General features: G+C 36.7%; 2 protein-coding genes across 2 annotated transcripts in view; one reads left to right on the forward strand and one right to left on the reverse strand.

The window, feature by feature from the left end:
- LOC140154418 (uncharacterized) overlaps positions 1-461 on the forward strand; it is a 33,539-nt gene extending 33,078 nt beyond the window's left edge. Inside the window, exon 21 of the mRNA XM_072176985.1 lies at positions 244-461. Within this exon, the coding sequence (XP_072033086.1) occupies positions 244-359 (116 nt within the window). The 3' untranslated portion in view covers positions 360-461. The remainder of the gene's footprint in view (positions 1-243) is intronic.
- Positions 456-24,280, reverse strand: LOC140155157 (THO complex subunit 6 homolog). The gene is made up of 12 exons (XM_072177882.1): positions 24,163-24,280; positions 21,443-21,558; positions 20,510-20,574; positions 19,904-19,955; positions 18,517-18,568; positions 6,862-6,933; positions 4,949-5,051; positions 4,398-4,450; positions 3,296-3,364; positions 2,442-2,555; positions 1,632-1,760; positions 456-988 (listed from the first exon to the last, which is right to left on the reverse strand). Exons 1-12 carry the CDS (start codon positions 24,184-24,186, stop codon positions 905-907), a joined length of 933 nt encoding a protein of 310 aa, XP_072033983.1. The 5' UTR covers positions 24,187-24,280; the 3' UTR covers positions 456-904.
- Positions 24,281-24,922: the final 642 nt, after the last annotated feature.

A 24,922-nucleotide genomic window follows, 5' to 3' on the forward strand; every position in this document is an offset into this window, starting at 1 on the left:
GTTTTTACTCAATACATTTTGTCACAGCAAAATTGGTTTAAGGTTTCACACTTATTGAAGTGAGCCCCTTACAGGACCTATCTTTTACAAATGGAAAAAGTTTAGAAGACTACCCATTTATTGAAAAAGTTGACAAGACTGTCCATTTGACCAAAATATGGAAAATAGAGTTATTAGTACTATCAAAAATTTGACCGATGCTTTTCTGTCTCCAAAAATTCAAATTTGTTTTTGTCTTTACAGGTAACCTCATCAATTTTGATGCACAGAGAAATGCTGCTGCCTACCACATACAACAAATCATGGTTCTACCAATCATCTTCAGCTTGTTTATTATTATTGGGCTTAGGTACCATTAACAGACTTTGATGTTGTACATGTTGTTGTTGTTCTCAGCATTATAATGCTCAAACTATACAGAGAAATATCATGAATTTCTAACTTTCTTCTTATCTTCAATCATCTACATGTATTCACTTAAAGATACATAATGATGCTTTTATTACAAACTTAAGATAAAATCCAACATGGCGTTACTCTCAAATTGAGACAAGACACTCTAAATATTAGGATTTGGGAAGCTGATTCCTTTGACTGGACATCATGCTACTTGAGCATTGCCTATTGCAAGCTTGAGGTGCTACTTTGTGTGTCTTTGGTATCACCATTGTGGCAAACCTGCTATGGTTTGAGACGACAAAACAGTTTGCTTTACTCATACAAATCCATGTCCAAAATTGCCTTCAAGTAAAATCCAAAAACTGATCAAATGCATTACAATCAAGCCCTGCTTGTTATTACGCATATCTTCAGCAAAACGCCGAGTTTGCAGCTATGTGTGTTAACAGACTTACAAATGTATTCAACAGTACTGGAAGAGTCTTCATAAAAGTCTAGAATGGTATCAACAGAATTGTAGGGAGAAAGCTTTGTAGCCAAAGTTTGTGTAGATATCAATATTTGCACTAGTTCCTGCTGCAGATAGCACCTGTACAAAGTATACAAAATAGCAGTGTGTTACCAAATAAGGCACAATTTTTTCAAAATAAATTAGCTAAATTAACTGCCAACCCACATTTTTGTATTACTTTTCTCAGCAAAAAATATTTATTCTTGACCTAGCTATATTTTTTTCAAACATAACAGGAATCATATATTTTTATTTAAGTGTTATTTTGAAAATCTATTAATATATACATATTGTGTGTATTTCTATGCATGTTTATATTGTGTATACATTTTTGAAAGGATATTCCAAACTGTGTGTATTTTTGGGCATACCTTTTATACACAGCACAAAAGAAACAACATTTTTATGGCTAACTATAATCTCCGTCATGGTAACTTTGCTGTTCAAGTTATGTATACTTTATAATAGAGATATACCATTTTGATTTTGCCTACAAAAACTTGGAACTAAAGGAGTTTAAACTTTCTCTTTGTACCATGAATTTCATGACACCATATGCTTTGTAGACTACAAACTAAATGCTATGTAATAATAATGATGATGATCACTTTTTAAACATATAAGTAAAGCATTGTCATACTGTAGCAATAATCAACATATTCAATAATTGTAAAGTAATTTTATTATACAGTTTGAAAATAAATATGAATTACAACCTTACCCTGTTGTGTTGTGAAGCTGTGTTAATAACAATACTGAAAACACTACTTGATGTACATGGCACTCTGGTCTTCAAATCTCCATTTATATTCCAGTGATCTATGGATGCTGAATTACCACCGGAGATGATCTATAAGCAAGTCAAATGAATATATTGGTGTAAGTTACACATTATTGAGAAAAATTTAATTTTTAAATTTAACTTTTGCAAAAACATTTGCAAATTTCAAGCAAGAATTATTAAATGATTGCTATGACACATGTATGGAGACATTCTCTATAGACCTTTTCAAACTGAGTCATTCCAGTAAAACCTGAAGCATGAAATAATTTCCCCTATGTCTTGTGCAAGAGACGAAGAGGTGATGCATAAAAAACATTCTGTAAAAAAAATTAACTGACAAAAAATTACGAACATTTGATCATTTCTTTCCATTAGTATCTTATTGTGAAAAACCAAGTAGCTGAGGTGTTAGCTCAATATGCTTGGAAAATATTTAAACCGATGACCCCATGTTCACGTTGGCTTAATAAGCTGTATTTTCGCGCAAAAGGGTACTGAATAAATAGTGCGGTTTTCCAAACTTTTCTGATCTTGATATGAAGTGGTCTATGGGGTATTCCATATGAAATTCATACACCCCCTGTGGGAGACATGACCTTAATCTCCCACACAGATGATGCAGATTTCAAATGGAGTCGCCCATTCAGGTAACCCCGTTTGAATTTCACATTCATTGTGTGGAAGATTAAGAGGGTGTATGGATTTCAACTGGAATAGCCCATTTTCATTATAGATATGAACACTTACCGAACTATCATGGAATGTCACAATCTGTGGGCATGTATTGGGTGTGTCAAAGGTCACAGTTGGTGATAGAGATCTCAGATGCCATAATGAGAGGGATGGACCACCACCACAAACCTGTAATTGATCAATTACAATTCATCTACATCAGACTTAATAATTTATCATGACCAAATAATGTTAGTATAAGGTCAAACATTTTATAGAACATCACAGAATCTGGAATAGTATATAGAATTGACTTGATGAAGAGATTTGCCTAGGATAAACTTTTTTAATGATTTCTCATTAAATGCTACCAAAACTATTCACCAATATTTTCATCTTTTCTCCAATTCCCCTTTTAAGTCACAACAAAGACATTGTCATTGTAGTGACATTTGATGCATACATGGCCCTACTTGCTAGTCATGCCTCAGGGGTTTGTTTCACTAAACTTTTAACCTAACTCAAGTAACCATTTGTAAAGTTACAAATACCCAATACTAGAAGTAACTTCAGGAAGGGTTCCTGTACAGCCATTACTTACAAAGGGTACCATTCATAAGTAAGTTGGAACTTACTCGTCATAAGTTACATAGCTTCTTGAGTGAAATGGACCCCTGACCACGTAATCATAAAAAAAGACTAATTACTAAAATTAATATGCCAGTTCTCTCATGAAATTTCACAAATCGTCGTTGGGCAGGAAAATTCTCTTATGTGCTTGTGGCCCATGAACATGTTTAAAACAAAACTGCCAACAGTTACATAGGAGGTTTTGCTTTAAACATGTTCAAGGGGCTGATGACACATAGGTTTTTCCTGCCCAATGCCGAAATATATTATAAAATTATAATCCCAATCTGAGTACTCACCAGCCAATCATCTCCTGAATCTACAGCTACACATGAAACCCACTTGCCAAGCTGACTTCTCTTACATTCCTGTGTAATGATAACAGAAATAAAAAATTAGGCCTGCACGATTAAGTTGTCAATAGTCGAGGTTGCGACTATTTAGCGATAGTCGCAACTACGACTAATGATTGCCAATTGGTGACTATTCCTGAAAGTTCAATAGGCAACAAAATTGAAGTAGAGACGGGTTCTAAAGGTGCTATAAAAATTGTCTAACAACTTGCACTACTACCTTCAAAATTACTTGTCAGTTGTGTGTACAATAATAATGTCCCCGGCAATGTCCTGTAATCGGCCAACGATTTACTGCACAAAGAGTGTATGTTTTTAAGTGTATAAAGGTAGCTTGAACTTCAAGCAAATTTTGACCTTTGATAGTCGCCAATATTTGAAGTTGTGACTATTTGTGTGGTGATTAGTCAACTACTAAAAAAGCCTAGATGTCGTGCAGCCCTAATGCAGATGCTATAAAAATTCACCTAATAGTGCATATGGGCTCCCTTGACATAACTGAAATTTTAAACACTAAAAGTAAGTGCCCTACTGTAAAAATTCCTCCAGCAAGTATGACACAGACCCTTAATTCTTGTTTGAATTTCAGAGGAGTGAGCTCCCTATTTGTATGAGAAAATCACCCAAAGGCAAAGGAGCCTGTGTGCACCTTAAGACGAATCTTTATAGTATTTGTTAAATATGGTTCTGACTTTCATTTCAATCTTGTACTTCCTTCCTAGCTACCTATCCTGTTTTCAAGGGATAGGTACAGCAACACCCCAGCTTGCAAGTTTGGTTTTCTTCACAATTATGTCACTTGAATCAATTTCAAATTATCAATTGCAAACAAGGTCATCTAATGTGTTTCTATTGGGATCATTTATCGGTTAAGAGATTAATTCTACTCAATAGAATCTGACCTTCCCCACTATTTGCCAGTGAATAGTGTTGGGCAGAAACCTTTCCTGACAATTATTTTTAATATTATTCTGCATGATTTTAAGTAAAGAATAACAAAATTAAAATTTTATGGAAATTGTACATTATAGCTTAAAGCAGTGCTTACCTCATGTTTGTATGGCTCTAATATGCCCACAGCCTCTCCCTCATTTCTTGGATCTAAAGTAAAAAATAAGAAAACAGTAATTACAGACATGCCATGAAATGAGGTGTCAAGTTTATATTTTATACCTAAAATTTGAATAAAAAATAAAATTCTGTTATATCACTACTGATTTACTCTCATTTGATCTCAGCCATAATATTTGACATCTTGAAAGCACAAACATAAAAGTTTTGATCTAAAAGTACACATCAAAAAGTAAAAGACGAGGTGAAGCTGGTGACTCTGAGGTCAGAGGTCATCCTGTCCCAGTGGTTACTCCGTTTCTGGCTAACATTAATTTGTAGCAAAAGTTCCTTTCTCGATAGGAAAAGTTGTGAATGTGGTGAGGAAAATACCAGGGATATATCCAGGATTTGAAAAAAAAAGTCAAATTACTGGGGTCCAATGACACTAAAATAAGCTGATTTTGCCTGATTTTTGGCAGTTTTGGTGTATTATGACCCTTCTGTACCCCTTCAGGGTCCACTCCTGTATCAACATCCTATATTTACCCCATATCCTGACAGATCCATCTTCTGATGCTGAGACTATTTGTTGAGATTGGTTGAATAATGCCACACTGTGGATATAATCTTGATGACCCTGGAATGTATTCTGAAAATAATAAGATCATACCATGTTATTGAAGTCTATCAGGTCAGTAGACCCTCCCTCGGGTCCATGGAGAATGACTGGTAATGTAGATTACATTGCATTAAAAATCAACCCAATACATGGACCATCCCAGTCTGTAAGCAATTTGCCTTCCAATTCCCAGCATTTTGTGGGAGTTCACTTTTACCGATCCTGGGTCAGGCGCACTTTCTACATACCACATCTGTGTTCTCACTACATTAACGTTTGTGTAAGCGACTAAAACAACGATATTGTATCCGACCAATCAACGCAGCTTGGCAGCGCGGGATATTTGAAGAGGCTTGCCAAGCTAAATAATGTGCAAACATTTGCAAACCGCACGCGATAATATACGCAATATGGACAATAGGCCTAAGTCCGAGTCGAGTGGTTGCCTTTTATTATTGCGCGTACCATGGGTCTATCAGACGCGTGCCAGTTGAGCTCAATACCTCTCAGTTATTGACAAGTGATCCCATCCGATCTTGCGTCACATCCCGCGGCATAGCTTTGTGCTACCATATTTGAATTGAAACTGGGGCGGGGCTTTTCGTAATTGACATCGGAATCACCATGCTTCGTTGAATGATTATTTGGAAGGGAGATCTCAAACAGATTGGACCAGTCGAGGAATCAGCGCTCAATGGACTTTCGTGTTCACTTATAAGACGAGTATATTTCTATATTGCTGCATGGTTGACTGTGTGTGTAATCAGTGGCGTCAATTTGTGGATGAAGAGGAATGGGTTTTTGGCATTAAGGAAAATAAGGGGGGGGTACAGGACTTTTTACATTTTTTCATAAGGCATTATGTAATTATTTATTGTTACATTATCCAGAGATGGAACCGAACCGAGACTGGGGGCCAGTCTATCAGGTCAGATGCATTGGATTAAAGTCTTGCTGGAAGAAGAAGAAAACTTCCAGCAAGCAAAGTTGATGTTGTACATGGTTGCAAATACACAATTTATGTACAGATCAAAATGGACTGCCAACCTTCTAAAACACTAATCAGTATTGAGAAATTGTGTTCTTTGTGAACAATTCCCAAGTAAAATAAAGGTGTTTAAGTCTTGGTGACGTTTCACCACTATTCTAGTGGTTTCATCACAGACAGGCAACCCAGATCACATCTGAATGATTCCTTTTATAGGAACTGCCATAGAGGGCCTGATGAGTTGCTCAAAGATGTTATTGAGTGAACTGTCCCCTTGTCCTTGCTTGTGATATTGTCAGGTTCTCTGTCAATAACTTTTGTGACTACAAGGTGCCTGAAAGAATCCATCTGTATCCACTGAAAAGAAAAAGACGCTCTAAACAAGGACGAGGGGGCCTATCACTCACTAACATCTTGACCAACTCATCACATCCTATACGGCAGTTCATGTTGCCTATAAAAAGAAGCAGTCAAATGTGATGCATTGTCAGTCTGATGAAACCACTAGCATAGCGGCAAAACATCACTAAAAATGTTAGTTTAACACCTTCACTTTATTTGTAATTTTCTCAGTTGAAAATAAAATTCCAAATGAACTTGTTCAAAGTTTTTCAGTTTTTGGTAGTGATGTAGGTACATATATCAGGATCTAATGTGTGCCAACCTAATCCTGCAGAGCGTACACACACATACAATGCGACTTGCCAGCACACAAAGTGTCTCTTGAGGTGAAACAAATAGTTGTCAGCTCTGTTCTTGGAAAATGCAAGTAAATGCAATTCTAGATCTTATACAATGAATATCACCCAAGTCTTTGTTGAAGCATTTTTAAAGTTTAAAGAATCAACTTACTGTACACGTGCCTGTCTCCAAGTCCCAAGCATACATATGATTATCACCACCTCCAGAATATAAAACGTTGTCCTGTGGTATACAAATATAGAAAATGAATAACATAGTATGTAACTTATAAGGCTATTATAATCTATTGAGAATATTATGGTTTTGCATGAGTGATGCTGTGGTTTAAGAATGAGGTGCATACAATTAAGGGATCTAAAATGAGCGTTTATTGCGTTTCGACAGTATTTTTTGTGGGACATGAGAGCACCTCGGACCTATCGAATTGCATTCTGAATACGAAGCATGTCTTTCTGATATCAAATAATTTTCATTTTTTGAAAATCACAATATAATACAAATTTTATGACAAATTATAAAAATTTGATATTTTTCAAATTTTTGATATATAACAGTCCTCGAAGTAAATTATATAAATTTAATGATATATTCTTAAAGTGTATGTAGCAGGGAGGAAAAGCCGACAGTCAATTGAAAATTTTGACCTTTCATATTGAAGATATGGATTTTTCCCCAAAAGACCTAATTTTTTTTTGTGTTTTGGGAAAAAAATCCATATCTTCAATCTAAAGGTCAAAATTTTCAATTGATCGTCGGCTTTTCATCCCACCTACATACACTTTAAGTATAAATCATCAGATTTATAAAGTTTACTTCAAGTACTGTTAAATATCAAAAATATCAATTTTAATGATTTGCCATAAAATGTGTATTAAATTGAGAATTTCAAAAATCAAAATTATTTGATATCAGAATGACATTCTTCGTATTCAGAATGCAATTCGATATGTCTGATGTGCTCTGATGTCCCAAAATAAATACTGTCCAAACGTTCATACCCCAGCCCTTAATAAAGGTAAGCTGCAAAGATGTGTTCTATCACCACATCTCTTTGTTTCCTACACTGAAATAAGGACATGTCAAATCATGGCATCAAATACTGCACTCGCTTAAATTGTTCCAAATTTACATAAGCAAATGGATTGTAATCTTTTCTTCTTCAAAATAAATTACTGCTATTTTCATGCAGTATCCGAGTTTGCTCCTGGGACAGACAAAATTAATACACTGAACAAATGCTAAATTGTGATCTGCTACCACGAAATGAGTGTAAAATTGCAAGTTGGTAGTTTTGAGATGTTCTGGCTGCTGCATTGGTATTCTTTGTTTCACACACACCTGTTCAAACCAGTATGTCTGTATTTCCTTGTATAATGGAGGCAGGCCAGTAGCCAGGGGGTGCGGGGTGTGATGCACCCCCAAAAAAAAATGCCAAAGGCCCAAAAGTCTCATTTGAAGCGAAGCGAGCTTGAAAAAAAGAGGTTTTATGCCTTTTGGTCCAAAAATGTCCAAATCTGCACCCCCAATCCAAAAAGGTCCAAATTTCTCTTATGTGTAAAGCAAAAAATGCTGACGATCTAAAAGTGCAACTAGAATCTAACCTAAAATCTGTTGCTAACTGGTTTAAAGCTAATAAGCTCACATTAAATACTGATAAAACCAAGTTTATGATTTTTGGAACTAATCAAACACTTAATCGTTACAATGACATAACTCTCACATTTGATGACAAAATTATTGAAAGAGTTGATGTTTTCAAATATCTTGGTATTAAGTTCGATAGTAATATGTCTTGGTCATCACATATTGATTATTTATCTGGAAATGTTTCCAAGAGAATTGGTGTTGTGAAACGTGCAAAGTATTTCCTTCCTCATAAAACCTTAGTTATGCTCTCTAATGCACTTGTAATTCCACATTTCGACTATGCCAGCAGTGTTTGGTCTAACTGTTCTGCAACCAATCAATATCAGCTTCAAGTACTTCACAACAGATTAGCTAGAACAATTCTCTTTGCTGATATCAGAACACCAGTAGATGATATGTTAAATTCTTTAAATTGGATTAAACTTTGTGATAGATGGTCTAATCACATGATTATTCTTACCTTTAAATGTATCAAAATATTTGTCCTGAATATTTATGTAATCAATTTGAATTTGTTCATAATGCTCATGATCACAATACAAGGAGTCATTCTTCTAACACATTGATCGTGCCTAAATACAATTCTAATAGTGGTAAGCGTACATTTATTGTAAGAGCTGCAAACTTATGGAATAACTTATCACCATCATATCGTGTAAACCTTGAAACTCTGTCTTTGCATCAATTCAAGACATGCATCATTACTTCTGCTAAATCATAATCATTTATTTTAATTTTATATGTATTTTTTAGATTTATATTGTTCATGTACTTGGGATGCATTTATTTTCTTTCATACTTATTATTGATGTTTTTGTATACATTTTAAATATCATGTTATTTTGTAAATATTCTGTAATAATGTTGTAAATATTTATATTGTATGAGGGCCTGCTTGGAAAGCAGTGCTTGCCACTGAAGTAGTTTAAATCCCTCAATAAAGATTTCACAAATCAAAAAAATTTGAAACAAAAGGTCCACTTTTTCAAAATCAGCACCCCCCCCCAAAAATAAATCCTGGCTACGGGCCTGAATGGAGGCACAATGGGCCATTCACAAAGTCATACTACTGGCTTGTACAGGTGCTGGCAAACATAGAACATCAACTCAGCAGCCAGGATGTCTCAAAACTACCAATTTTATGCTCATTTCGTGGTAGCAGGTCACAATTATAATTAAAGCTGGTGAGAAAAGTTAGTTGAACTTTTAAGTAAATCAGATTTGCAAAACTAGGCCATAGGAACACATATTGTTCACCCCAATTGACTAAGAGTCTGGCTAGTGTTTTGAAGGTCAAATTAAGACAGGTATTTTTATTCATATAATGAGCAAATTTTAATATCTGGCCAAGACAATGATTTCATGGAATATATATATGTTTTTACATATGAAATTTGTTTTCATATATGTGATGCGATCAAGCTAACTGATTGATGTCAAACAAAATCAAAATTCAGTTTGCAACTTCATTACATGAACCATACTCAGAGATTTATTTTGCTGAAAACCCCATCATAATCAGACTAAGTTTCAGAGATATGGCCATTTTAGTGTTGCTCAGAACAATGAAATACAGAGGAAGGTGAATACTATTCGCTATATCTCAAAATCAATATTCCCGACATCCGGCTCATTTTTGCTTGATCGCATAACATGGGACAAAAAAAAAAAGGAGGATTAATTTTACAAACTTTCAAATTTGCACTGGCTGTTAATATGATCTACTAACAGTTGGCAACAGCTTTCCCATTTCGCAAATGCTGACAGCTAGTGTGTACTCCATGTAAAAGGAATGATGTTTCTTAGTTTATCAGTCCACCCGAGGCTACTTTTAAAGCCAATCCATTCCTGGTCACTCATCAGCCCCAAAGAATGTAACCATATCACTGTATTGCAGTTTATTTTATCACATCATATATATATCTAAAGAAACCCCTTGTATAAACCTACAGTCTATTCATACACTCCTTGATAGTGAGAACCAATCAGAGCCTCCGTTAGTAAATTACTAGCCGTGCATAAATGTTGTACAATTGCACGGGCGTGCACTCCGCGTAGTACTCGCAGTGCTTTCGGATGCGTTCATTTTACTTGCGGGTTGTTGCATTTATATTTGTCTGCATTTTATTAAATTTTTAGTGACAATTTTGTTATAAAAATGCAAAAATCACAGGATTTTTTGTCGTGCATGAAATAGGTTAATAAATGCGTATCACTTGTTGCTCGAGAAATTGTACAAAATAATGCACTTGTACTGAGATGTTAATGCATCAACATCTCAGTACGCGTGCATTATTTTATACAATTTCACTCCCAACAAGTGATATGCATGTATTGACCTATAATTAATTTCTGTCAGACCAAGGTGAGATGACTTAGGTGCAGACAATGTCCATACAACTCTGGGAGACTAGGTAGTGAGATACAAACCTACCTTTGAATTATAAGCCAGACCATTAGTTTCTGTCAGACCAAGGTGAGAAGACTTGGGTGCTGACAATGTCCATACAACCCTGGGAGACCAAGTAGTGAGATACAAACCTACCTTTGAATTATAAGCCAGACCATTAGTTTCTGTCAGACCAAGGTGAGATGACTTAGGTGCAGACAATGTCCATACAACCCTGGGAGACTAGGTATTAAGATACAAACCTACCTTTGAATTATAAGCCAGACCATTAGTTTCTGTCAGACCAAGGTGAGATGACTTGGGTGCAGACAATGTCCATATAACCCTGGGAGACTAAGTAGTGAGATACAAACCTACCTTTGAATTATAAGCCAGACCATTAGTTTCTGTCAGACCAAGGTGAGAAGACTTGGGTGCAGACAATGTCCATACAACCCTGGGAGACTAGGTATTAAGATACAAACCTACCTTTGAATTATAAGCCAGACCATTAGTTTCTGTCAGACCAAGGTGAGAAGACTTGGGTGCAGACAATGTCCATACAACCCTGGGAGACTAAGTAGTGAGATACAAACCTACCTTTGAATTATAAGCCAGACCATTAGTTTCTGTCAGACCAAGGTGAGATGACTTAGGTGCAGACAATGTCCATACAACTCTGGGAGACTAGGTAGTGAGATACAAACCTACCTTTGAATTATAAGCCAGACCATTAGTTTCTGTCAGACCAAGGTGAGATGACTTGGGTGCAGACAATGTCCATACAACCCTGGGAGACTAGGTATTAAGATACAAACCTACCTTTGAATTATAAGCCAGACCATTAGTTTCTGTCAGACCAAGGTGAGATGACTTGGGTGCAGACAATGTCCATACAACCCTGGGAGACTAAGTAGTGAGATACAAACCTACCTTTGAATTATAAGCCAGACCATTAGTTTCTGTCAGACCAAGGTGAGAAGACTTGGGTGCTGACAATGTCCATACAACCCTGGGAGACTAAGTAGTGAGATACAAACCTACCTTTGAATTATAAGCCAGACCATTAGTTTCTGTCAGACCAAGGTGAGAAGACTTGGGTGCAGACAATGTCCATACAACCCTGGGAGACTAGGTATTAAGATACAAACCTACACATCCAGATTCTCATTCACGGTTTACCCCCGCGGCAGATTACCTTCGCGGCTACACCTGGTGTAGCCCTGAAGCTACACCTTAATAGAGCTACTCTGAAGCTACTCCAAGTAGCTACACCTTAGCAAACCCCATAGTGGATACACCATATCAGAGCTACTTCGCTGTTACTCCATCCATTGTCTGTCTAGAAGCCAACTCCGGTGCTACACTAGTGCCAACTTCTGGATACGCCATATCGGAGCTACTCCAATGGTACTCTTAAGAAGCTACTCTGAAGTACATCTGATAGCTGTCAGCCACGAGCCAACCCTGGAGTAACACCGAAGTCAGCTCGTGTACAACCGCAGCCAAACGGGTCATTGACCGGCAGCGGTAAACAACTTCGCCGAACAGCGTAATCGGCCAGCGTACTAGTGCGGCATACCTAGCTATTTTTAGCAAAGCGAGCGTTTGTTGTTTTGATTAATTGATTGACCATGTTTGCATGGTTGCATAGGGGGTCATGAATCGTTTTCAGCCACACGGAGCGAGAATCACCGTTGTCGATGTCACGGAGACATTTTGTTTCTATTTAGTGGTTGTTTCCTTTGTAGAAACTTGTTCTTTTGTTTAACGACAGTACGACTTCTTCTCAATTTGTTTTTAAAATCATTTTTAATCATTATTTAATTTTGTGTTTCTTGTTATGTTTTTAGTTTTGCTAAACTTGAGATGTTTGTGTGACGTTGTTTTTCTGTATTTTAAAGAAAGTGTGCATACTGCGGTTCGCGGTTCTACTTTAATTTTCCATGTTGTTTGTTTATTACCCAAGTTTATTATTAGGCCCGCAGTTAAAATTTATTCATAATTTATACTTCTTGAATTTCTTGTTTTCACGCCGTTTTCCTAACATTTTGCACCACATTACTTTACTGTTGCAAGTCGTAGGCCTAGGCCTATAATATGCCTACTTGCAATACAGTTTTGATATTTTACATGTTTTGGTTAGGCCCTACTAGTCTTTCATCTTTCATTGATGTTATTCGCAGTTTTCATAGTTTTTTTACTTGGTTGTTATTCATCTTTTATTTTGACTTACCTATTTGATATGTGTTTTTTCGTTTGTTTGAGTAGGCCGTATTTTGTTTGTTTTTTAAACATTTTTTCTTTGCTTATTATACTTGAATGATTGGTCACTTATTAAAAAGTAAATACTTAAATAACTTAATAAACAATTAAATAGTAAATAAGTAAAATATAATACATATAAAGAAATAATAAATATAAAATTAATAATAAATTTAATAAAAGCGTAAAAAATAACTGAATAAAAGTGGGGTCCTAAAATAAATATTAGCTATAAAATGACCAATCATTCAAGTATAATATGCAAAGAAAAATGCTTAAAAACATACAAAATGCAGGCCTACTCAAACAAATGAAAAAACAAGTAAGCAAACAGGTAATCAAATTAAAAAGCTAAATAACAACCAAGTTAATGACAATCATTATCATTCTATTATTGATTATTTTACATAGGCCTAGGCCTACGAGTACTATTCATTTTTTTTTATTTAGGCCTAAATATATATAAATGCACATGTTTACTTATTTACTTTCTTATTTGTGTAGTTTTTACTTGTTAATTTAATTACCTATTTATTTACTTGTTTATTCATTGATAAATTTATTTAGTCAATTATTTACATCATTAATTTTACTTACTTGCTTATTTCTGAACTTGTTTATGTATTTATGTAGGCCTATTTACTTGTTTATTATTTTCTATTATTATATTATTAACATATATTTGAAAAATAATCAAAGAAAGAAAGAAAGAACAAAAATCCCTAATATATCCTAATAAAAGCATACAATAAAGCTAAATTGAGAAAATAGCATTAAATCTGGCAACAGATCATCACACATTTTCACGGAGTACCTCTAGAGGTACTCGCTATAATCTGTCTCTACGGGAGGTACACCGTGGAAAACCGGATAGGAGTAGTCCACGGATTTTTGACTCGCGTTACGGTACACCGCTACAGAGTAGCCCTGGGGTAATCGGAGTAGCTCCAGAGTACATCCAGTGAGAAATTGGATGTGTACCTTTGAATTATAAGCCAGACCATTAGTTTCTGTCAGACCAAGGTGAGAAGACTTGGGTGCAGACAATGTCCATACAACCCTGGGAGACTAGGTATTAAGATACAAACCTACCTTTGAATTATAAGCCAGACCATTAGTTTCTGTCAGACCAAGGTGAGATGACTTAGGTGCAGACAATGTCCATACAACCCTGGGAGACTAGGTAGTGAGATACAAACCTACCTTTGAATTATAAGCCAGACCATTAGTTTCTGTCAGACCAAGGTGAGATGACTTGGGTGCAGACAATGTCCATACAACCCTGGGAGACTAGGTAGTGAGATACAAACCTACCTTTGAATTATAAGCCAGACCATTAGTTTCTGTCAGACCAAGGTGAGATGACTTAGGTGCAGACAATGTCCATACAACCCTGGGAGACTAGGTAGTGAGATACAAACCTACCTTTGAATTATAAGCCAGACCATTAGTTTCTGTCAGACCAAGGTGAGATGACTTAGGTGCAGACAATGTCCATACAACCCTGGGAGACTAGGTATTAAGATACAAACCTACCTTTGAATTATAAGCCAGACCATTAGTTTCTGTCAGACCAAGGTGAGATGACTTGGGTGCAGACAATGTCCATACAACCCTGGGAGACTAAGTAGTGAGATACAAACCTACCTTTGAATTATAAGCCAGACCATTAGTTTCTGTCAGACCAAGGTGAGATGACTTGGGTGCAGACAATGTCCATACAACCCTGGGAGACTAAGTAGTGAGATACAAACCTACCTTTGAATTATAAGCCAGACCATTAGTTTCTGTCAGACCAAGGTGAGATGACTTAGGTGCAGACAATGTCCATACAACCCTGGGAGACTAGGTAGTGAGATACAAACCTACCTTTGAATTATAAGCCAGACCATTAGTTTCTGTCAGACCAAGGTGAGAAGACTTGGGTGCTGACAATGTCCATACAACCCTGGGAGACTAAGTAGTGAGATACAAACCTACCTTTGAATTATAAGCCAGACCATTAGTTTCTGTCAGACCAAGGTGAGATGACTTAGGTGCAGACAATGTCCATACAACCCTGGGAGACTAGGTAGTGAGATACAAACCTACCTTTGAATTATAAGCCAGACCATTAGTTTCTGTCAGACCAAGGTGAGATGACTTAGGTGCAGACAATGTCCATACAACCCTGGGAGACTAGGTAGTGAGATACAAACCTACCTTTGAATTATAAGCCAGACCATTAGTTTCTGTCAGACCAAGGTGAGATGACTTAGGTGCAGACAATGTCCATACAACCCTGGGAGACTAGGTAGTGAGATACAAACCTACCTTTGAATTATAAGCCAGACCATTAGTTTCTGTCAGACCAAGGTGAGATGACTTAGGTGCAGACAATGTCCATACAACCCTGGGAGACTAGGTAGTGAGATACAAACCTACCTTTGAATTATAAGCCAGACCATTAGTTTCTGTCAGACCAAGGTGAGATGACTTAGGTGCAGACAATGTCCATACAACCCTGGGAGACTAGGTAGTGAGATACAAACCTACCTTTGAATTATAAGCCAGACCATTAGTTTCTGTCAGACCAAGGTGAGATGACTTAGGTGCAGACAATGTCCATACAACCCTGGGAGACTAGGTAGTGAGATACAAACCTACCTTTGAATTATAAGCCAGACCATTAGTTTCTGTCAGACCAAGGTGAGATGACTTAGGTGCAGACAATGTCCATACAACCCTGGGAGACTAGGTAGTGAGATACAAACCTACCTTTGAATTATAAGCCAGACCATTAGTTTCTGTCAGACCAAGGTGAGATGACTTAGGTGCAGACAATGTCCATACAACCCTGGGAGACTAGGTAGTGAGATACAAACCTACCTTTGAATTATAAGCCAGACCATTAGTTTCTGTCAGACCAAGGTGAGAAGACTTGGGTGCTGACAATGTCCATACAACCCTGGGAGACTAAGTAGTGAGATACAAACCTACCTTTGAATTATAAGCCAGACCATTAGTTTCTGTCAGACCAAGGTGAGATGACTTAGGTGCAGACAATGTCCATACAACCCTGGGAGACTAGGTAGTGAGATACAAACCTACCTTTGAATTATAAGCCAGACCATTAGTTTCTGTCAGACCAAGGTGAGATGACTTAGGTGCAGACAATGTCCATACAACCCTGGGAGACTAGGTAGTGAGATACAAACCTACCTTTGAATTATAAGCCAGACCATTAGTTTCTGTCAGACCAAGGTGAGATGACTTAGGTGCAGACAATGTCCATACAACCCTGGGAGACTAGGTAGTGAGATACAAACCTACCTTTGAATTATAAGCCAGACCATTAGTTTCTGTCAGACCAAGGTGAGATGACTTAGGTGCAGACAATGTCCATACAACCCTGGGAGACTAGGTAGTGAGATACAAACCTACCTTTGAATTATAAGCCAGACCATTAGTTTCTGTCAGACCAAGGTGAGATGACTTAGGTGCAGACAATGTCCATACAACCCTGGGAGACTAGGTAGTGAGATACAAACCTACCTTTGAATTATAAGCCAGACCATTAGTTTCTGTCAGACCAAGGTGAGATGACTTAGGTGCAGACAATGTCCATACAACCCTGGGAGACTAGGTAGTGAGATACAAACCTACCTTTGAATTATAAGCCAGACCATTAGTTTCTGTCAGACCAAGGTGAGATGACTTAGGTGCAGACAATGTCCATACAACCCTGGGAGACTAGGTAGTGAGATACAAACCTACCTTTGAATTATAAGCCAGACCATTAGTTTCTGTCAGACCAAGGTGAGATGACTTAGGTGCAGACAATGTCCATACAACCCTGGGAGACTAGGTAGTGAGATACAAACCTACCTTTGAATTATAAGCCAGACCATTAGTTTCTGTCAGACCAAGGTGAGATGACTTAGGTGCAGACAATGTCCATACAACCCTGGGAGACTAGGTAGTGAGATACAAACCTACCTTTGAATTATAAGCCAGACCATTAGTTTCTGTCAGACCAAGGTGAGATGACTTAGGTGCAGACAATGTCCATACAACCCTGGGAGACTAGGTAGTGAGATAAAGAAGAATAGATATTTACAAATTAAAAAACAACTTAAAATATGCCTACCAACCCTACTTGGTATTTTTAATGCATAATAGTAGGGATGACCACTGTCAATACAGTTTTCACTAGAACGATTTTTCATTTACTGTGTGCATGCACTCACACACGTATTGTCTATGGAGAAACTGATCGATACAAGAAATCCCAGGCCTGTTAAATGGCGTACATACTTGTTTTGATCCAAATGTAGGCCTATATCAGGGTGTTTCAAGAAATTCCTGATTCCACCAGAAAACATTAACCAAACTTTTTCCTGTTTGGTCAGTAAATAGAGAGGACCTTCCTTCATGAAGGGATCAACTTTTTTTAATGAAAAATTTAATGAGAACTACAACAGGTTGAAGTGACACCATTCCGTGCATCAGGTGTTCAAACGCAATTATCTCCGAATTTGGAGTAAATCAGACAAGCAAACTTACATACTCATAAAATTTAACTATTTTTGAAGACAAAATGTGCAGAATGTTAAGAAATTTAAGAATGTTTAAGCCTACCGCGGCCCATCTCAAATCTTTTACTTCCCCGTGCACTTCTCACTACCATGTCTATTTCATATGCTATCCATCTTGGCTTCCATGCACACACAGTGTATTGCTCAATGTAGTAAAGATAACCTTTGAGTTGGAGCAAATTTCTCAAAATTGGTAGTGATTTATGTTACCAAACTTATGCCATGATGAAATATAATAATTTTTGAAGATAAAATGTGCTGACCTTAAAAGATTGAACAATGTTTAAGACTACCGCTATTCATTTGAAATAATGCACTTTTAGTTCATCTCCTCTATGGAGATATTTTCCATGGCGGCCATCTATGATCATGCTTGAGGTTTCACCAAACAAACCATGGGTTTTGAGGTCTTATATTTTTGTTGTATGTCAACAAAATCGATTAAATTTTCAGGATGATCTTATTTTCATGTTGTTATAAGCAAATATAATGTTCCAGATAACGCTAGTTAATAAATACATTAAGAAAAAGTACCTTAAAGTTGCACTTTCTGTTAGTATTCCTTTTGGACTTTAACTTTTTAACATGTTCTAGCAGCCCTATATAAAACCGTGACACTCGAAAGGCCATTTCTCTGGAATGAAACGTCCGATTAAGATTATTTAAACGCCAAAATGTTTCTTTCATCAATTCCCAACCAATAAGTTAGGTCTGAATCAATTTAAAAGTACTTCAAGTTTTAGTGGACATGCCTAATAATAGCAGATGTATCATACCCTCATCCCTACATGATATTTATGCACATAACAAATTAACCATACACACACCCCACACATATCACACAGCTATGACAACACATTTTAGAAGTAAAATAATAAATCACTTTTGCAATGTTTTTGAAATGCCACAAATTTGTAGCGCACCTACCTTTTTGATTATTTCAGACCAATTCCATGCTTTGATTTCTCCAAGACCAGCGCTACAGAGTAGGACGAAATGAGAAGAGGTAAACTGTGTTCACATTTCAAAGACTGGTTATTGCCACTGAATAGCTCTTCAGCTATATAGTTCCATTAATCACTAGTCCCTAATTCACTTGCTGTTTAGCTTACAAGTCTGACAACAATCGTTGTGTGCATATTTCACTTCATATGAATGCTATTACAATTCAACTTCCAAAAATTATGAACAAAGTACACAAATGATAGAAAATGAGAATTTTTAAGGGGGTACTACACCCCTGCCCAATTTTGTGCCTATTTTTGCATTTTTCTCAAAAATTATAGCACATTGGTGACAAGTAAGATATGTATATTGTAGGGGCAAGGACTACAACTACTGCACTGGAAATTTTATTTCAGCACAGACAACAGTTGTGGAGTTACAGTCAAAAATGAGGGAAAACCAATATTTGATCAATAAATCAATAACTACTTGCCTTGAGTTGCTGAATTTTCTGTACAGTAGTTGTAGTCTTTGCCCCTATAATATACATATCTTACCTGTCACCAATGTGCTATAATTGTTGAGAAAAATGCAAAAATAGGCACAAAATTGGCCAGGGGTGTAGTACCCCCTTAAGCTAAACAAATACTATATTTTTATGCTAAACAAATACTATATGTGAACAAGTTACATCATAAAATGTGACATGATTTGGTCCATGGAGGCCAAAGGCGGTAAGTTTGAAATGGAGAAAACAGCAAAAATATGGATAAAAAAACAATAAAATAATAAGAAAATAGATATCATAAAACTTATTTAAAGTTGGAAAATTCTTATAATCTAACTATACCACTATGTATGAATCTATGGGATATGCAATTTTATGACAAATTACCAGTTTAATTAATCAAATCATTCAACAATTTAAATCAGTGATTTGAGTCAACATGATTTTAAATTATTAAAACCACCCTTGCCAATGAACCAAAAGATCGAGAGTATAGAGATTTATACGTGTTGGTAGTAGACATCAAAGAAAAGTTTAAAACTAGTCAATAACACTCACATTTCTGTCCGAATAATTTCAGAGTAACCATACTCCGTCATCAGCGGTGTAATACTGGTGATTGACTGATGTATGACCTTTACTTCCTGTTGACAATGTCCTTTTTTGACCTTTTGGAAGGTGTTGAATCAAAAGATGTTTTTCGAAATTCTGCCTTGCTATTTTTTGTGCCTAGCCTTTTTGGAAAACTATTTTTAATGGCAGAAGCCATTGAAACCATTTGCTCTTGAAATAACATGTCGCTTGTACATTTTTTTCAAGAAATGAAGAATTCAATGAAATAATCAAGATAGTCTCGCTTACCTGATAAGGAATTTTTCTGTTGTTGTAAGCGCATAGATTGCACCATCATATGCTGAAACAAAAAAAGACACATGTAAAAATAGTAAAAATATTCTTACTCATTATTCTTACTTAATTTGGTAAAAGAATGGTTAAGGAGTGAAACCTGGATTGCTTTTACTCTCTTTTATCTCTCTTTTGTTAGTGATTAGGCCAAACTCCAGCTTTGGGGGATCAGCACACCTCCTCCACAGCAAGTCTGTTACCTTCACAGTATTTAAGAATGCCGGTATCCATTTATACATTTGGGTGGAGAGGAGTACAGTAATCAAGATAAAGTGCCTTACAAGATGGCGTCGCCAGGGCTTGAACCCGCAACTTTCCAATGATTATGAGTCGGAATTTGGTGACCCTCCTTTAATAATGAATGAGTTGGTCAGTTGATTGCTAGGTGGGATGAACCTGTAAGTCACATCACTGTTAAGTGTGCAGAGACCTGTGGGTTGGCATCATCATCATGCACTAAAAAATCCCCAAATTTATTATTATTATATAATTATCCAGATTTTACTTATTTCCAAAACAATCAACAAACCAATTTAAACAATAGCTTTACTAAACACATACCTTTAAAAGTGAATATGGGTTTCAACGCAGCTTCATTAGCATCAGGACTCAAGGCAGCATTTAAACTGTAACAAAGAAAATAAAACATGATTCTCACATATATTTTGTACACTAGCTGCCACTTACAAATGTATTAATCACAGCAAAAATTGTTGCATTTTAATAATACCACACCACTAGATTGGCCTAAAAATAATGTACCGGTAATAGTCAAAAGTTAAACAAGGCAAATTATAATACCGTAGAATTCCATCTACAAGCATATATATGCCTCTAACGAGGGGATTTTTTTTGATGAAAGAGCAGACACCAAAAAGCAGATACCATCCACAAAAATATAACACTAGATTACTCTTACGATGATACAAGTTTGTACAGCCACCTACATCAGTAATATAGTAGTTGTTTTTGTGGAGGGTATCTGCCTTTTGTCCCTTTTGTCAAAGAAAAAAAAAGTATTCTGAGGCATATATATATATGCTTGTAGATGGAATTCTGTAGTTATAAAGATCACTGGCAAGCATGCATCAACCTCTTTAAGTTTCCTGAAGATGCTGCCTCCTGAATCTCTGCTATAGCCCGGTGGACCCTACTTTGTATGTGCTCCACTGCATGACATGCACAACACAGCAGCAGATCCTTAAATTATAGTGGCATTCTGCTTCAATAAGGTTGCCAATACCTGTTCAATAATCATGTTGATTCTAATGATTCGGCGTTTGGCACGTAATTAATACAAATCAGGATCCGGCAATAGGCAATGTCATAAATTGCCTATTTTATACTTCAAGAAAAGAAACATTTTTGCCCGAAAGCCCATTTTAGCCCAAAATACCCATGTATGACATAATGAATCTTAGCATGTACACTTATACCTCACAAGACACCTGAAAACTATTTATTATGGTATATGACATAACTTAGTTTTCTCACCTGTATACAGCAATGGTACCATAGCTATTACCAGCAAGAAGATATTTACCATCAGGAGAAATACATTGTGCAAATACTGTCATGTGAAGCTGTTGCCTCTGTTTCAGTATCTCCTCCTATGTGCAAAGATGAAATTAAAGGATACAGTCATTTAGGGGATGAGATTATAAGGGATATAGTCATTTAGTTTCAAGACCTAAAATGTTATTGTAAGACCAACTTATTGATATTATGTTGGAAATATGGAATTTGTGTAATATTCATATATTCTTTAGGCTAAACAAAAAAATTGATTTGTCTCATCATGTCCCATTTTTAAGTAAAGTCATCCTGGGTCATCGTCAGTGTTCGAAATAAGCACTTATCCTCTTGTCCTCTTGTACAAAAATCACTGGGGACAACCATATTGAGCTATGTACTTATCCCCTGGACAACCACTATTTGGATCCTTTGCACTCAAAAACATGACATATATATTTTGGGGACAACCAAAATGTTTTGAGGACAAGCAGAATTCATGCTTTAGTTGTCCTCGGGACAACCTCCATATTTTCCTTATTTCGGACACTGGTCATCGTTATTTTCTACACCAGCAAATTGGCATGATCACTGGTACTGAGCAAACATTAGTAAAATACGAGATGTGCAATTGCACGGGCACACCCGGGCAGGCACACAACCAGCATAGTGCGCGCAGTGCTTTCGGACACATTCATTTTTCTATCAGGTTGATGCATTTATATTTGCTTGCATTTCCCAACATTTTTGTGACAATTTTGTTATAAAAATAGCAAAAATCACAGGATTTTGTACTTGTACCGAGATGCAACTAATGCACCCCCCTCCAGCGGGGCTTGTGCATTAGACAGATCATCATCAGTATGCGTGCATTATTTTGTACAATTTCACTCCCAACCAGTGATACACGTTTAACCTATAAATACTTCTTTCTTTAGGGGGTACTACACCCCTGGCCAATTTTGTGCCGTACATGCACATTCCACTTCCCTATGGACGAATAGCGCCACCTATAGTGTGTGATGTGCAAAAGAAACTTCCCGCGTAACCCGTGAGATGATGAGCGATGTGATGTCGCCAGGTCTGAACACTGTACCGGCATCAGCTGGGCACAGGCATGGAATATTCCAATCTGTGTGTTATTAATCTAAGACGTTGACAGTGTAAGTCACACAGAATTCTAATATACACAAGAACCAGTCATCCCTATACCGATGCGCGGCCGCAAACGTAACCGTCCCGGCTGAAAAATGAATAAAAAAAGGTACGGCAAGAATTTTCCGCATCACGTACGTCGAAGTTCACTTTTCAATGTGCAAACTGTAGTTAGGATAATGAAAACGAGTGGTAAGCAAGTCTACTTAACTGACCTCAAAATATGAAGAAAGAAAAAATGTCGGACCGTCGCCGGACCCTTTCCAGAACTAATCATTATATTTAGCCATTGTCAACATGGGGTCATCGCCAGGAATATTTTCCTTAAATAAAAAACTAACACCTCCGCTATGTGGTATTTCACGAAATAACGTTAATGGAAAGAAAAGTGCAAATGTTTATCGTGTTTTGAATCGGACGAGTGACAAGCTCTAATGACGTCATGATGTAAGGGGCTATGCAATAATTATGTGTAACCCCGGGGTGGTGAATTCTCAAAGTGGTCTGCCAAAAATCGCTTGCCCCCCACTTTCGATGTGCCAAAAAATCTTTGCCCCCCCTTTACACACTAAGATTTTGATGAACCCTAATTTATAACCTTAATTGTCTTAACATATAATGCAAGCACAGCGAGCAGGAAATTGTGCATATTTGAACGTGTTCCTAATGTTTTCCTACACCTTTTTAGGGCGTATTAAATATAGAAACGATGCCCAAAATATCTGTGCCAAAAATCGCTTGATCCCCCCTTTCGACCTGCCAAAAAATCTTTGCCCCCCCTATAATTCACCACCCTGGGGTACACATAATTATTGCACCACCCCTAAACAACGTAATCTTACTATAAATAGGGGAATGTTGTATCTATCTATCTATCTATGTATCCTGTATAAAGGCTCCGTCAGATCCAAATGTCGCCAAATTCATACGGAGATCGAGGAATATACGGGAGCGTGTTTAAACTTTATTTGGTTGAAAACGGTCAAGAATTGGCCTCAAAATCAGTGAAAATGTGGTCCGTTGCTATCCAAGGTAAACAAAAAAGGAGTCAGTTACTAAGCTAGGACTGCGCGTCGCACGGGCGTATCTAATGCAAGCAGCTCGCGAAGCGCAGCGATACCGCTGGTAACGCAGCACTACGCCTGTTTTAGTGAACGCTCCCATTTACTCATCTAGCGGGGACCCGCGCGTAGCGCGGGTGTCCCGCTAGTCGTCATTAAAAATTAATTTATAGGTAAACCCAAAATAATATCATAATATGGAGGTTTCCAAAAGTATGCTAAGTTCAACGAATCAGAATACAACTGGTATCCAATTCTATGCAAATGAGCTGAAGGAGGTTACGTGAACATGTACACTAATTCTCATCTAGCTTTACTAAAAGATCTTTGGTAAGTCATCATCATGTGTACATCCCTGTCATGCCTGTCGAATTCTGATTCCAGACCCAGGCAGGCATTTTTTTATATGACAATACTATAAATCAGTGACACTGCTATAATAATACACAAATGCTGCCTCTAAAACAGATTGCCACATATACTCACCTGGTAATTAGTTGTGAGGGACATGATTAAATATCACTTTGCGTCTTTGTGTGTATAAATTATGTAGGTAAGCTTAAAACTGATCGCCGCCGTGAGTCCGAGTCCGACAATGAATTTACTACTTTGGAAGCGCCAGGATGCGGCATGCCTATGGCAAGCCAACAGCTCAGTAATTTATATATTTTTGTTCACGGATAAATATTTTTCCCCAATAAAAATGCGCTTTTCAAATAGGCCTATATTTTTTTTAAATTTTGACCAACTTCTTCAAAAAATATTTGAAATATGGGCCAAAATCAGGCTTTTTTATGATTTTTTTTGCAAAATTGAGCATTTTTCAACAATTTTTGATGAAATTACTGTGAAAGTTGCTCAAGATTAAAAAAATAAATAAATAGGCCTATATAATAGGCCTAGGCGTAGATATTTATAAGTAGCTTTTAACAATTCATAAGAAAAAAGCTGAGCATTTTTGCCCAAATTTGACCTCACAGATGGATTCATCAAGTCATATAATGTATGATGTAGGCCTAGGCCTGTACTTTTTTTTATACTTTAGACCAGCAATTTACTAGAAATTATGAGGGCCAAAAGTATCCATAATTCCAGGGTTAAGACCATCCTTATATAAGTCAATTAATGATTTCAATACTAAAATAAAAAAATAAAAAAACTAGGCGAAATGATGTTATAATATTATTTTTATTATAAGCTATTATATTCTTCCATTCCAAGAACTTGGAGAGATTCAAATGAAGAT

Source organism: Amphiura filiformis, chromosome 6, assembly GCF_039555335.1.
Source record: "Amphiura filiformis chromosome 6, Afil_fr2py, whole genome shotgun sequence".
NCBI classification, from domain to species: Eukaryota; Metazoa; Echinodermata; class Ophiuroidea; order Amphilepidida; family Amphiuridae; genus Amphiura; species Amphiura filiformis.